Here is a 14,602-nt window from a genome sequence, read left to right on the forward strand (position 1 = left end):
TTTTATGGCAAAGTCTAACGTGGCCTTCTTGGTCTTGACTGTATTCAGTGGTCACCTTGCTCTAAATCCTCAACATTTCTCTTCATTAAGGTGTCCCTTGTAGACGTCCTCCTCTCATTTGGTTGTTCTTGATTGGATGTTGTGAAGCTGTTTAACCTTTAGTTGCCTTCTGTGGTCTTTTGGGCCTTTAGGTGTTGCTGAACTGGTCAGTGCATTGATTCTAGCTTTAAAATGTTTCTTTCTGCCATTGTTTGTACATATTTCATTATCTATATGTATAGGCATATAGGAAATAAATTATGGTGAAAATATATACTTTGGACCTCTAAGCTCTTCTTCAAGGTCAAATAAGGTCACATTTTCAAAAAATGTATTTTATCTTTAAAACTATGCTGAATATTCCAATGCTTTTGTGCTTATTGGCCACATTTGGGAAATAATACTGGTTAATGGGGATGCATCCAAATATCATCTCACATTTGACCTCTGATCTCAATTCTATATTTCATATCTGCCTTTCTTTCAAGTTGACCCCTACAAACTGCACTACAAACTTCATAAAGTATGTTTAAAAAGAACAAAGAAAACAAAGGGAATTCATACAAAATATAATACTCTTCCGTTAAAAGTAAATACCATTCTTAGATCACAGTATATGTGAGATTCTTGATTATGTTTTTAGGATCCCCAAAAGTTTTTGCAACACATTTTGTGATGAGTCATTTTCCGAGGTTTGTGGCTTGTTCAGGCAACACACAAACCAAATACTTGTGTTTATAATACTGCCAAAAGTGTTCCCATAGCAATCTGGGTGTACCCTAAAGAAATAAACAGCTTTTAGGATGCAGCAGTCTTATAGTTGCAAATGCTTGTTAATTTCGCAATAGGTGCACTTCTAGAATCTACTGTTTAAATGAATTGCACACCGCTAATGTTTTTCATTCTGCTGAATAAAGCAGATTGTTTAAACCCCAAGGTTGGCTCAGATAAAACTGTTTAGGCTGCTGTGCCCCCCTTTACGGTTATGTTGTTTCATGGGGGACCTTCAGTTGTGGTCAGATGTTTTCATACACTCATGATGGGCATGAATGTCATAAGTTTGATGCTTTGATTAATTTGATTTCTTTGACCTGCTGCTTTTCCATGGTGGAATGATTGTGCGATTGTGCAGCATACATCTTTAATGACTGTAATGACAGCTTTAAATTTATTTTGTGTGTTTTTTGTTGAATCCACACCGGTTCACAGGAGTCTGTATACATACAGAGTCTGGAGTATACAAACAGCTCAAGTAATATTTGGTTAAATGTCTCCTAGCAAGCTACACCTTAACCAGATCCTCTTGCTAGCCATAAACAGGCTTCTGGCATAATTCAGGCTAGATATCTGTCCACTCTTCTTGGTGGAATTGGCAGGGTTAAATTAAATTGGTTGGTTTTCTGATATTGAACAGGTTTTCAAGCATAGTGCAGAAATGTTCAAGGTTGGGACCATTTCAAAAGTGTAATGTTAACCTGCTTTATCCATTCCAAAACCAGTTCTGATGTGTTTTTGCAATCAATGTCCTGCTGTCACTGCCCAGTTGTCTTCAAGTTTCAACTGTTTCGCTATTGATATGAGGTGAAGCAAAAGACTTTGGATGTAGGCCTCTCATCATGCAATTGATTGTGTGCAATGTACCAGAACCAGTAGTGGCTGGTTTTGGGCGGCTCTAAATTTCAGTCAAACTTGACGGTGTTGATTTTAAAACAGGGCTTTCTTTCTTGGTCAACACCTTCTCAGTTTATGGTGATATAAAACTTGCCTTCACTGTCACAGGGATACTGAAGTTCTAGCTCTTTCCACTTCATGGCAGGCTTAAGCCTTAATGGGTCTTGGGTTGTTTCTGAAAATCCTAACTAATTTCCTCTTACCTGAGAATGACTGTTTGGGTCTTGTGAGTTAAGCTCTTTGTAGTTGTTTAGAAATGGCGCCATCATACTTTTGGAATAGTGGAAAGCCCCAACCTCAACTGTATTGAAAATTTATGCACTATGCTTAAAAGCCTGTTCCACATCAGGAACTCAACCATTTTAAATAACATGCCAGTTCTGCTAAGAATCAGCCAAAGTTATGTCAGAATCTTGTTGATGGTAACCAAACGTTTGCAGTCTAGGTGTAAATGTAACCAATTATTAGTGTGGTTATCTGACCCTGCATGGACCCTGTGGGGAAAATCCAAAACAAATTCAAGCTTGTGCACGCAATTCATGGTTTTTAAAAGTCAATAAAGATGTATGACGTATGGTGATTCCACCATGGAAAAAGAACAATTCAAACAAAATCATTAAAAGCTCAAAGTTACCATGACATTCATGTCCATGATGAGGTGATGAAAACTTTTGACCACAACATGAACTATGTATGATGCGTTTGTGTAACACTGAATTACTTGTAACAAACTGGAAAAAAAGAGATACAGTGTGTTAATTAGTGAGACTTAGAGTGCTCTAAAGGATTATAGCTGAGAAGATACCTTGTCCTTCAGTTCCAGTTGGATGCTAAGCATAGGCTTCTCGTTGCACCTACTTATTTTCTATGCAGATTTGACTAATCTCCTTCAAGACAACAACTAACTGTCTGTCTATAAACCTGTGGTCATGGCTTGAAGAAACCTATAGTAAACAACACAATATAGATCCTGGAGTTTTCAAAAAACTTTCTTTTGAAAAGCCTTAAACTTTCTTTCTACCTGACCCTTGCTCTCTTAACCAAAGAGACCTATAATATTAGCAGTCCAAGGAACTGTGCCAACTCTCATTTTCTCTCAGTGTAAACAGTTCGTGTGGAGCATTATGGCTCCCTTTCCCAAGATTTGATGCTTTTGTGATTTGTTGTTTAAATGTCTAAGTTAATGCAGTGATTCTTCCTTTCCTACAGTGGAACAAGAACAGATTCAGAAGAGGACCTTCACCAACTGGGTCAATGCTCAGCTGGCAAAGGTGAGGCCTAAATGTGGGAACAGTATGTGTGAAGGATGAACTTACTTTCTACTGTGTGCTGGATACAAGCACACAATAGAAAGAAACCATGCATAAAACTACTACAGCGTGTTGAAGAATTTGTCTACTGTAACATGCAAACATAAAATGCTTTCCCAAAACTTTATACACAGTGAGTCCATTGGTCACTCTCACATAATTGGCTTTGTCAGACTAAAAGAAGAAGCAGAAAACATGAAAAGTCCTGAATATTGTTCTCACTAATGACTTTTAAAGATTATGATTCCTTTATATTAGTATTTGTGTTTTACGTAGTACCATGCAGCTAGTTTTAGTCATGTGCATTTCCTTTGAAAAGACATATTTTTCCATACTGCATGGATAATATATGAAGCGCACGTTCCTGACAGCAAAGTGACCTTGTCAGTACTGCACCCTTCCACTGTCATGGAAAGAAAAGCACAAGTAGCAGTAAAATGGCTCACTTTCAGTAAACTTTCAGCTTATTCATGACATAGATCCACCATGGACAAAAGTTGTCCAAGAGTTGCTAAAATCAAATCATTATACTCCCACTTTAAGCATCTTCTGAAACTTTTCAAGGAGGCGAGATGTTATAGGAAAGCTGTCAAACACATGCATTGTGTAAACGTTCTGTCCCCTGACATGACTCAGCAGAGACAGACTCTTTCTGCTTCATAGTGAAGGTCAGCTGTAAATATCACAGTGGAGGACAGTAGAGTGGTGGCTGCATACACAAATATAGCATTAAGGAGCAAGGTTCACAGCACACAGACAGACAGCAACAGACGGCCCACCAAACACACCCACCTAATCCACCCAACCAAAGGTCTGGCATGGTGGGAACTTTGCCAGTAAGCTAAATGGTGGAAATAGTTGTTAATCCTTTTGGGGCTGGTCACATTATACCTCACATTACAACCATGCACATGTGTATCACGTGTGAATAATATTTGGTGCAGAAACTTTTGTGTCCTCCTGGAAAATCAAAAGTGACCTTTTATGCCGGGATCAGAGTACATAATAGAAAGTCAGTTATTAGCAAGTCAATTATGACTTGACCTACATGACACAGGGCATTGGTTTGGGAATGGAAATTAGAATTATGTATGACATTCAATCAATCATCTGGTTTACTGTAGCTAGGAAAATACTGCAGCCTGTCAGGTAGTCAGTAATCCATGAAATCCTGGATGTTTTTATTGACATTGTTGTCAGTAAACACAGTTGTACAGTTTATTGTGTGTTGTTATATCACATTCATACTGAACACTGTCACACAATTTAGAACATAACATTATCTCACTTGCCTAAACGTGTTGCCAGTGTTCTCACAGAATGTGGATCTGCACATCTGGAACGTACTGACAGCGCTTGACTTATTTTTAATGTTAAAGCCTTTAACACACAATACCCCATAATGACAAAGTAAAAACGTTTGCTTAAAATTATTGCAATTAAAAAACAAACAAACAAACAAAGTATTCATAGCTTTGCCGTGACGCTCTAAATTGACCTGCTTCCACTGATTATCTGTCAGATGTTTCTACAACTTGATTGGAGTCCACATGTGGTAAATGCAGTTGATGAAGTCAGTGGACATGATTTAGAATGCATGACAGTGCATGTCAAAATACGAACCAAGCCCCGAAGTTCAAGGAATTCTCTATAGTTCTCCCAGACAGGATTGTATTGAGCCACAGATCTGGGGAAGGGTACAGAAAAATTTCGGCAGCACTGAAGGTTCCAGTGAGCACAGTGGGCTCCAAGTTTGGAACCACCAAACCATGAGAAACTAAATTCTGTGGTCTAATGAAATAAAGAATGAGCTAACTGGCCTGAATGCCAAACGTCATGTCTGGAGGAAACCAGTCAGCACTCATCACCTGACCAATACCATTCCTACAGTCAAACATGGTGGTGGACCCATCATACTGTTGGGATGTTGTTTGGAGCTGGAACTAGAAACCCAGCCAGGGTTGAGGGAAGGATGAATGAAGAAATGTGCAGAGACATCCTAGCTCATAACCTGCTCCAGAGCGCTCTGGACCTCAGACTGTGGCAAAAGTTCTTCCAACAGGACAGCGACCCTAAGCACATAAGCCAAGATGTCAAAGGAGTGGCTTTGGGAATCTCTGTGAATGACCTCGAGTGCCCCATCAAGAATCCAGATCTAACCCCTTCTTTGGTTTTTATTTTTAATACCTTTGCAAGAATTTAAAACAAACTCTCTTTGTCACTATGAAGTATTCTGTACAATTTCAAGGTGAAAAATGAATTTCTTACAGTTTGGAATAAGACTGGAACATGAAAAAATGTGGAATGCTGTGAATACTTGCCAGATCCACTGTACAGTGTTTGCTATTAATGCCATTCATTGTTTCTTTATTAAACCTGTTAAGTGTATCTGTAAGATTTTATCAATAATAATGCCCATGACTATGACTATGCAGATACAGTACACATCATTATCTAGAGAAACGTCCCCATGCTCAAAATGTCAGCTTCTAAGAAATCAACAAACAGCTGTCTTTTCTTTAAACTTTAACTAATTTGTTTGGCTTTAATGCCTCGAAAACTGCGTCATGCTATAAAGTTATATAGTCACGCAAAATTACAAAACTGGTCTCCACCAGTTATATCTACACATGTCACTGCCCATTTTGTAAATTTTTGTCATCAACATTTTACATAATTTCTAATAAGCATCATCCCTGAAATAATTTCCAAATTCCTGTGATTTCTGTGTTACCAACATATTTTCATACATAACTTTCTCTGAGTAACCATTTTTATGTATTTGTTCATATATATATATATATATATATATATATATATATATTTAGCTCATGCATCTAAAATAAAATACTAGAAATATATTATTTCTATTTGTTGATTTTGCTCACATAGGTTGTAGTCAAAATAAGAGGTGATTTGGAAGATACTTGGCTAGAAACTTGCTGTAAAATAACATAAACAAAATGTATATTTGTGACAGAGGAGGCCACCGTGCATGGTTGTAGATCTGTTCAATGATTTCCGTGATGGCTCCAAACTGCTGGACCTGCTGGAGGTGATGAGTGGCTTGCACATCGTAAGTCCAGTTTTACCTTAATGCTTAATGCTTTCCAACCAACAGCTAAGAACTTTTGTGATCTGAGTGATTCACTTTTTTGTGGTTTTCAGAGTCGGGAGAGAGGCAGGGGAATGTTTCAGCACAGGAGCAACATCGAGAAGGCTCTCTCCTTTCTTAAGAAGAAATCGGTAAACAGTCGTTTAAAGAGGCTAAATATTAGCACCAACTTTATTCGGAAAACTGTATTGTTGGTATTGAACAAAAATTAATTAAAGATTACACAAACACTTTTTTTTCCCATCAGACTTTCATGTTTAGATTTTGATTCTAATATCTTTGAAAAAGTCTAAACTGTTTTCCTTTTCCCCAGATAAAGCTAGTTAACATACACATTCCTGACATTATTGATGGAAAACCATCCATCATCCTGGGCCTTATATGGACTATCATTCTTCAGTATCATGTAAGATTGTTTTTCTTCCCCTTTTTTGTTGTTGTCCATTTTGTTGTGCATTGCTTATTACTTTGGTTTTGATGATTTTTATTCCAGTTTTTTTTTCCTTTTTAAAAAATTGCACATAGAGATGGTCGTCAGATTTCTGTTCAGATGTTTTCTCTTTTATCTTGTGCTTTACCTTTAATGCTCACGAGAGTTTTTATTTCCTCATGCTAAATGCCAAATGTAAATCTATCGTGTAAAACTCAAACTGGCGTTTGGTTATTTTAGATCGAAGAGCTGGCGAGCTCCCTCACCTTTGACTCCCGTCAGTCCTCTATGGAGTCTTTGGCCAGTCTTGACACGCGCTCCACCTTCTCAAGCCACTCGGCTAGCAGCAGTCCAGTTCCTCCCAGAGGCTCACCACTACATCATCGTTTTAGAGTCTCTGCCAAGAAAGCACTGTTGCTGTGGGTCCGGGAACAGTGCCACAAGTAAGCACTTGATCAAGGGAATGGTAATATTTGGCAAACAGGCGTCTTAATGTATTTTGCAGCATTTTTAGAATAGAAAACCCCTTTATTGTCACCATACATGTGTAGTGAAATTATGGGTTACACTGATGTAATTCAATTCGAATCAGTTTTATTTATACAACGCTAAATCACAACAACAGTTGCCTCAAGGCGCTTTATATTGTAAGGTAGACCCTACAATAATAGACAGAGTGAAAAACCCAACAATCATATGACCCCCCCTAAGAGCAAGCACTTTGGTGACAGTGGGAAGGAAAAACTCCCTTTTAACAGGAAGAAACCTCCAGCAGAACCAGGCTCAGGGAGGGGCGGGGCTATCTGCCACGACCAGTTGGGGTGAGAGAAGGAAGACAGGACAAAGACATGCTGTGGAATTGAGCCAGAGATTAATAAGAAGTATGATTCAGTGCAGAAAGGTCTACTAACACAATAGAGTCACATATATTGGTAGATCATAGCCCCTTGTCATCTGTGAGCCAAGTGTATGATGTGTGAGTGATGTATCCTCATTTGGGAATTATTACTCATTTCCAGGTCTGGGCTGAAGACCAAATCCAGATCAGGACTTTACTATGTGAAGAGTGGGACATTGATTCTTTGTTACATATCCAGTCTCTATATTTATTTATAAATGCTCAAAATATTACAGAATCCTGGTGCTTTTGCCTTGAAAGAGCAATGGCTATGTAACAGCATAAAGACTGCATCAAAAAACTGAACACATTTACTGTATATGTATATTTTATACATTAAAGTCTTCCTTGACCCAGTACTGTGGGTTCCATACGCGAAGACTCAGACAGAAGGAGTCACATAGGACTGGAGATGATGAATAATATCAATGTAAATACATTTTCACACATTTTTATTGTAAATTGGTCGTAAATATGTATTTTTTAAATGAAATAAATGTTTGTGAACACATTTCTTGTATAAAAATGTATTTTCTGATCTTTGGTTGCAGTTTATCTTTTAATCTTACTGTTTCTTGTTTGACAAAGATTTAATCTTTTGTTACTTTGCTGAACTTGAACTCGTGCCAGTCTGTACTTTATGACATGGAAGTATTATGAAGTGCATTTATTACAATAGTAATAAAATAATTTCTTTCCTTCAGAGCTGGCTGCTCAGTAAACGTAAAAGACTTCAAGGCTAGCTGGAGGAGTGGAGTGGTTTTCCTGGCTATCCTGTATGCTCTGCGGCCTGACCTGGTGGACCTATCCAAGGCCAGAACGAGAAGCAACAAACAGAACCTGGAGGAAGCCTTCCGTATTGCAGAGAAAGAGCTGAGGATCCCCCGACTGCTGGAGCCTGATGGTGAGGGGCAGAACTCGATTAGTTCAAAATGCACTTTATGACAACAGATACGAAATGGCAACAAGAGTGCTACTTATAGAACACACTTATACAAGCACATTCTCCTATGCATTCAATGCTTTGTTGTGTGTCTTTAAGCACTTTCTATCAGTCGTTACTTTTCTTAAAAGTAATAAAAATACGTTACTCCCCAGAGAAAGTAATTCGTTACGCTACTTTTAACTATTTTGTTACTTTACTTTTGCCTTAGTCAGTAAATTGACCTGAAATCTGCACAGCATATAAACCTATAGGCTACCAACACAAATCCTAATGAAGACACACAAACGTTCTTTCTTTTAGTCTTTAAATATAAACAGAAAACTGACAACACAAAGCAAAGATGAATCCCAGTCCGAGGGAGACATTAAGGGAACCATACTGATTCTGCTGTAGAAACAGAAGCTGCAGCCTGACTGCTGATCACTGTCTTTGTCAGCTGTTGAAATTTGGGGTCTGGCCTGTTGGCTGGGGTCAGCATGTGCTCAGCTTTAACATTATTCTGGGTTTTTGACAATGAAGGTATTATTGTAAGGTCTTTACCTTACAATATAAAATGCCTTGAAATGACTGTTGTTGTGATTTGGCACTATATAAATAAAATGCTGGCTACGTATGATAGTTTTGTTCTGGCAAATCAGTTTGTAACTGATGAACCTTTTAACACAGGCGGTGACACAATCATAGCTATAATGTAATTACTGAATTCAGCACAGTTATGCACTACGTTACAACATTACTGAAAAATGTAATGTGATTACATTAAGCCATTGCATTACACCCGACAGTTGTAATAAGTTGCTAAACCAAAAAAGTTTAATTGCATTTTTACGTATATATTACTTTTTAAAAAAATAAAACTTAGAAAATCACAATAATTTAAAAAAAAATGTATTGTTATAAGTTTGTTAAAAACAACAACCCAGAACTCCAAGTATGGAAAATATCCAGTATTGATTGCTCAATGATGGTTTTATCATCAGTAGTGACACACACACTTTGGCAATGTGTTGCACATTTTCTTAGGATTTCTTAATCAGTTTTATAGGAAAGCTATGCTTTTTCCCTTTGGGTCACTATTTCTCTGCTCCTTTTGGCCTGCTACAAACACTCTTTTCATGATCAGATTTATTAAATATTTTTCTCACATAGATATCTAGCAGCAAAGAAGAATGTGTTGCTGTTTACACGTTTGCAACTGCATGCACAGTGTAGCCATACCCAGCTTGCCTAAAGGCAAGATGATCTGACGGTCTGCTGACTCACTTGCTGCTTGTTTGCTTCAGCCTTACATAAAACCCTCATTTGTTTCATCTGCTCTGCCTGTTACTTTAATACCAGACTTCCATGTTTCTAAGACAGAAGAGTTACACCTCCATTCCTCAGCTTCCAGTATTAAACTCCACCTGCTTCAAGAACACACTCAGATGTTAGTCTAAACATTTCAAAGTAGTGTTGCAATGTGGAGCTGATCATGGAGCACTCTGATGTTGATGCAGATGTGGACGTTCGGGACCCCGATGAGAAGTCCATCATGACTTATGTGGCTCAGTTCCTTCAGTACTCCAGGGACCTGCCAGTGCCAGAAGAAGAAATGCAGGTCTGTATGAGTTTATTATATTTGACACAGGGCATCAGGATACGCTGCAGAAACATTTGCAGAAAAGTTGTTAGTGTAGTCCTTAAGTCTAAGAATCAGTTCAGGTAGAGTTTAGACTTCTCCTTTACTAATCTAGTCCTACTTTTGTGTGCCAAGTCAACATGTGGTAATGCTGATCTCAATCTAAACCAGTGGTGCAGAATACACTCTATATATATATTTGAAATATATATTTGAATTGCATTATAACTGCATTAGTTCAGCGCAAAACAAGCCCAAACTACACCTATTTTTAAGTAAAGAATGCAAATAAGTAAAAGTTTACATGTAGTGTTTATTTCAACAAAATTGGGTATTTTTAATCCCAGATATCTAAACCTAGATCTAAGTCTAAATCAGGCTTGTGTGCTCTTTTTCTTTGGCAGCTGTTCAAAATAATCGGTGCAGTTAAAGTTTTTCCTTATTTGTGGACATAATTACAGACATGTTCAAACAGTAATCTGGTCATCAGTGGCTGGTTCCCCTTGTTCAGCTTGTGTGTTTTCCATTCAAACAATTAATGTATTGTTCTGAATGACACACTATCATGTGCTCATCTATGATACCACTCTGCCACCTTATGCCCTGCAAACGCTGCTACAGAATGTAACTCTTATATATCTGTTCATGTTTCATTCCATGCTTTATTGTAAATCAGCCAGAATACACATGGGTAATGCAGTTATAACTGTTAAGAATAAATAAGACTTTCTGTTCTTCTTGCACTGAAATCAAATATCGTGTGTGCATTCAGTTGAGATCAGCTGTATGCTAAATGTATTTGATGTGTTTGAGAAGACCACTTCTCTCTTGTCTTTTCCCTTCTCTCCTCGTATTTCCTCTCCTTTCCCCTTCCCCTTTTCCTCCTTAGACACAATATTTGACTCCTTCTAAAAGTCCTTCTCCTATCAACCTGCCTATCCACTACACCCCTGCTATTTCTGCTTCACCTCTCCGCCAGGTACACCCAATCATCACAACCAATCATCACAGCACAATGTCAATTAGCTGCACAATCCCTTTGTAGTACCCGCAAGTAACGATGGATTTTATTGCTGATGTTTATATCTAGTAACGACACGTCAGGGGAGTTGTTTATTCTGAGGATGCTTAACCCACTGCTGTTTAAAACTAAGCTGCTCCGAGCCAAAGTTACCTTCGAATCACATGGTGGTTAAAGGCAGGACTGATCATGCAACACTGAACAAGTTTGCCCTGTTCTCTGGGAAAGGATCCAAAGCCACAGCAAGGGTGTTTTTCTCTTGCCTCCCATGAGAAGAATAAAGCGCTCATGGGGTGGTGCAGCAGTACTGGAATCGCCTCACGATAGATCAGATAAAAATACCTGTCAGCTTTGGTTTCTGACAGGATATCACCACGTTAAAGTGTAGCTGCTGTAGACATTTGACATCTTAAGATATTTTCTATTTTTAACTTTTGTGTTTTGCTTTTTGATTCTGCTGTGGGAGTGGGAGATTGTAGGAATATGAGTGAGTTAGTTTGTTGGAATTTCATAAAGAAAGCTGAAAATGCATTAACAATACTAAACTTTAAGAGTATATAAGTGAAACAAATCAAATTTAGCAGTACTACGCTATATTCCCTAGACAGTACAAACCACAGGATCTGCATGACAGAATGGTGATCTGCTTTTATAGGAGAAGAGGTGAACAGTAAAGGTGGCAGCCTCCTTCAAAGTGACATGTTGCTATATTCTTATGAATTTTCAAAGAACAACCAAGGAGCCAAAACAAACTTATGTATGTGCGCTGCTTAAAATCAACTTAGTTAGCGCTATCATTCAGCTTTCTGTAACGTGTCTGGTGATTGGTGTTGCTTTTTACTTTACATTACACTCACATTATGCGTGCTTACATCACGTAAAACTTAATTCTGGAATCATTTGATCATCTTCACCCACTCAATTTTTATTGTGTCTTTCCAGGTGACACCTGACCGTAAGGCACAGGAAATGACATGCTGGCTGGTTCAGGCCTATGATGAGCTGCTGGAGGGATGGGACTCCACAGAAGGAGAAAGCTACTCAGAAAGATATAATGTATGTTTCTAGCAAGAGCTCATCAGGATGTGTTGCATTTTTAAGTATCAGTGCACAAATTAGGTAAATGTCTGGCACATTCAGAGGCCCCGGTATTATTTTAACAGGCCTATGATGTAATTACAGGCACAATAAGCACTGTCTGTATAACACAGATCTTATTTAAAACTGAATTTGGTTAATAAAACATTTTTAATTCTTCTTCCCAACAACCTGATCCTGTTTTGCACAACAGTGTTAAGCAGTTGTAATTTTTTTCTCTCTCTTTAGTTCTCCCCCTGAAGGGAAGGAGTATGCTATCAGTTTCATTTGTTTATCTGTTTGTTACCAGATAAACAAACGAAACAAACTGTGAACACAGGCTAGTGTTCACAGTTTTCAAGAATCATTTTCAAATTTTGTGTGATTGTAGATGCCAATAACAGCTCGAGCTGATTTTCTTTTGGTGAAAATCGGGTCAGGGTCCTGATCATTCCTAAGCATTTGACTTTAACCTTCATTGTTAGCACCCAAGAGCATAGTTGAGATTCAACTTCACTTTCAAGAAACCATATTGATCTAATATATCAGATGGAGAGAGTTATACAACACACTTTTTATTTTTTCATTACAATGCCCTACACTGTCACAGTAGCACCGTAATAGGCTGACATCATCATATTGTAATAAAATTATGAAACGTCTAAATTTTGGCACAGCCTTTAACGTTATAAACTGACTTCACGTTATAAATTTGTCACTAAAAAAGTATTTTCCTTCCCTCAGGTATTTCAGACCTTTCTGGTGTCCTTTAATGAGCAACGACGGCCCATCATGCCTTTGTTGACGGCCATGAGACGAACCCCAAAACTGAGCGATGAGCAACGGACTCTTAGAGAGGCCTGGGATGCTCTCACAGAAAAGGTTCATTTTTGTTATTTTTTTAATCAGACTAGAGAACCTTATGAATGTATAAATATGGTCTATAGCCATAATACTGTACTGTACTAATATAACACTACAGCGCCATAGCAACACAGACTCTTAAACACCCTAATCTGTTACATTACGGCTGATGTGTTTGTACATATTTGTGTATTTGTTCACTGCAATTTGAAGACATTTACTTTACTTGTGACTTCCTTTTCTCTGTGTGTTCATCTAGCTTCGTGAGTACAAAGTTGCTTTAGATATGAGTCTTCCAGCCCCCTTGGACACAGTAGCCCGCTGGCTTTTGAGAACAGAGGAGGCTTTGGCTGAGGAAGATGGCAACCCTCAAGACCACGGCCGTGCTGCTGATGAAGCGAGGGAGAAACACGAACTGCTCAAAGTAATCATTTCCAACTTTAAGATGTACTGGGAAACAATGTTGCTGATCTTAGCAAAAACTGGTTTCTCCGGCTCTTTGTAGACAGTGAAATGTAAATGTTTGCAAGCATATAAATATATATGTGCATGCTGTCTCTGCTTGTTGTTGCTGTAGGCTTGCCTGGAGGAGATGCCACAGCACGTGAAGACCTTCCAGTCCTTCCAGAACATAGATGAGTATGGAAACATGATGATTCCTACTGACAAGATGGATGAGCTCAAGAGGAGGTGAGGGTACTTTCTCCAGTGGCCTGTGTAATGTATGCATGCACAAACTGGATATACTTTTGAAGAGTATATGAATGAATTTCTTAGTTTAAGCTGAAAGTCATAGAAGGACTTGTGCTGTCCTGACCTGGGACTGGATGTAATCAAGATGACTGCTTAAACTGAGAAAAGCATCTTATAAAGTGATAATTTACTTTCTGAAGTTGATGTGGTTTTATTTTTTAGTTTCTATTTAACGTTCTGTTGGCATCTTCATCAGATTTACCAGCGTCAGAGTGACTGCCAAGTATCATGGGATCAAGCTAGAGTACAGAGAGCATCGCCACACTGTTTTGGATCTGTTGGGGCAGATCAGGACCAAGCTTCGTGTCTGGAAGAGACCTTATATCTCCTCAGAGGCAGTCAGGGTGTTGCTGCAAGAGTGGCATGTGAGTAATCTTTGTTTAGTCTTTGTATTTTCAAAACACAATTTAATACTTGGGGGTGTGTCGATGCTTCTTAACATCTTTTTGTTCTTTCTTTGTATATATATGTATATGTTTATCTGAGCAGTACAGTAATTTCTGTTGTTGGAGTTACTAATCTTTCTTGGGGTATAATTATAAATTTGGACAATATCTATATATCTATGTAAGGCCACATAATAGAAATTCTAACCAGGATGCAGCTAAGATAAACAGATTCTGCACATAGTATCTTAATATACAAGACACACTAATATAAGACGGACAAAGCTTCCAGGTGTGAAGCCAGTGAGGAAGTGCCTTAAATATGCATTTTATCTAAAGGCTAGCAGGGGGCGCCTTCTGTGTTTGCAAACAATGGAGGTTCATAGGGAAATGGCCCTTGATACTTATGCTCTACAACCTCGGTAAATACTTCAGTTGTGATCTCAAGTGGTAGTTTGAAGTCATAATGAGTAC

At 38.3% G+C, this 14,602-nt stretch overlaps 1 protein-coding gene across 3 annotated transcripts in view; it reads left to right on the forward strand.

Moving 5' to 3' along the window:
• The window catches only part of LOC146365243 (nesprin-2-like), a 29,568-nt gene that overhangs the window by 11,935 nt on the left and 3,031 nt on the right, over positions 1-14,602 (forward strand). For all 3 annotated transcript variants that reach the window (XM_084914310.1, XM_084914311.1, XM_084914312.1), the window contains 13 exons: positions 2,920-2,981; positions 6,001-6,096; positions 6,189-6,266; positions 6,449-6,541; positions 6,806-7,008; positions 8,168-8,367; positions 9,906-10,006; positions 10,917-11,006; positions 11,991-12,104; positions 12,870-13,007; positions 13,249-13,413; positions 13,567-13,679; positions 13,939-14,107. In XM_084914310.1, coding sequence (XP_084770436.1) covers positions 2,920-2,981; positions 6,001-6,096; positions 6,189-6,266; positions 6,449-6,541; positions 6,806-7,008; positions 8,168-8,367; positions 9,906-10,006; positions 10,917-11,006; positions 11,991-12,104; positions 12,870-13,007; positions 13,249-13,413; positions 13,567-13,679; positions 13,939-14,107 — 1,622 coding nt within the window. The remainder of the gene's footprint in view (positions 1-2,919; positions 2,982-6,000; positions 6,097-6,188; positions 6,267-6,448; positions 6,542-6,805; positions 7,009-8,167; positions 8,368-9,905; positions 10,007-10,916; positions 11,007-11,990; positions 12,105-12,869; positions 13,008-13,248; positions 13,414-13,566; positions 13,680-13,938; positions 14,108-14,602) is intronic.

The sequence above is a fragment of the Perissodus microlepis genome, chromosome 19 (genome assembly GCF_051167445.1).
Source record: "Perissodus microlepis isolate ML-2025 ecotype Zambia chromosome 19, ASM5116744v1, whole genome shotgun sequence".
In the NCBI taxonomy this organism is placed as follows: domain Eukaryota; kingdom Metazoa; phylum Chordata; class Actinopteri; order Cichliformes; family Cichlidae; genus Perissodus; species Perissodus microlepis.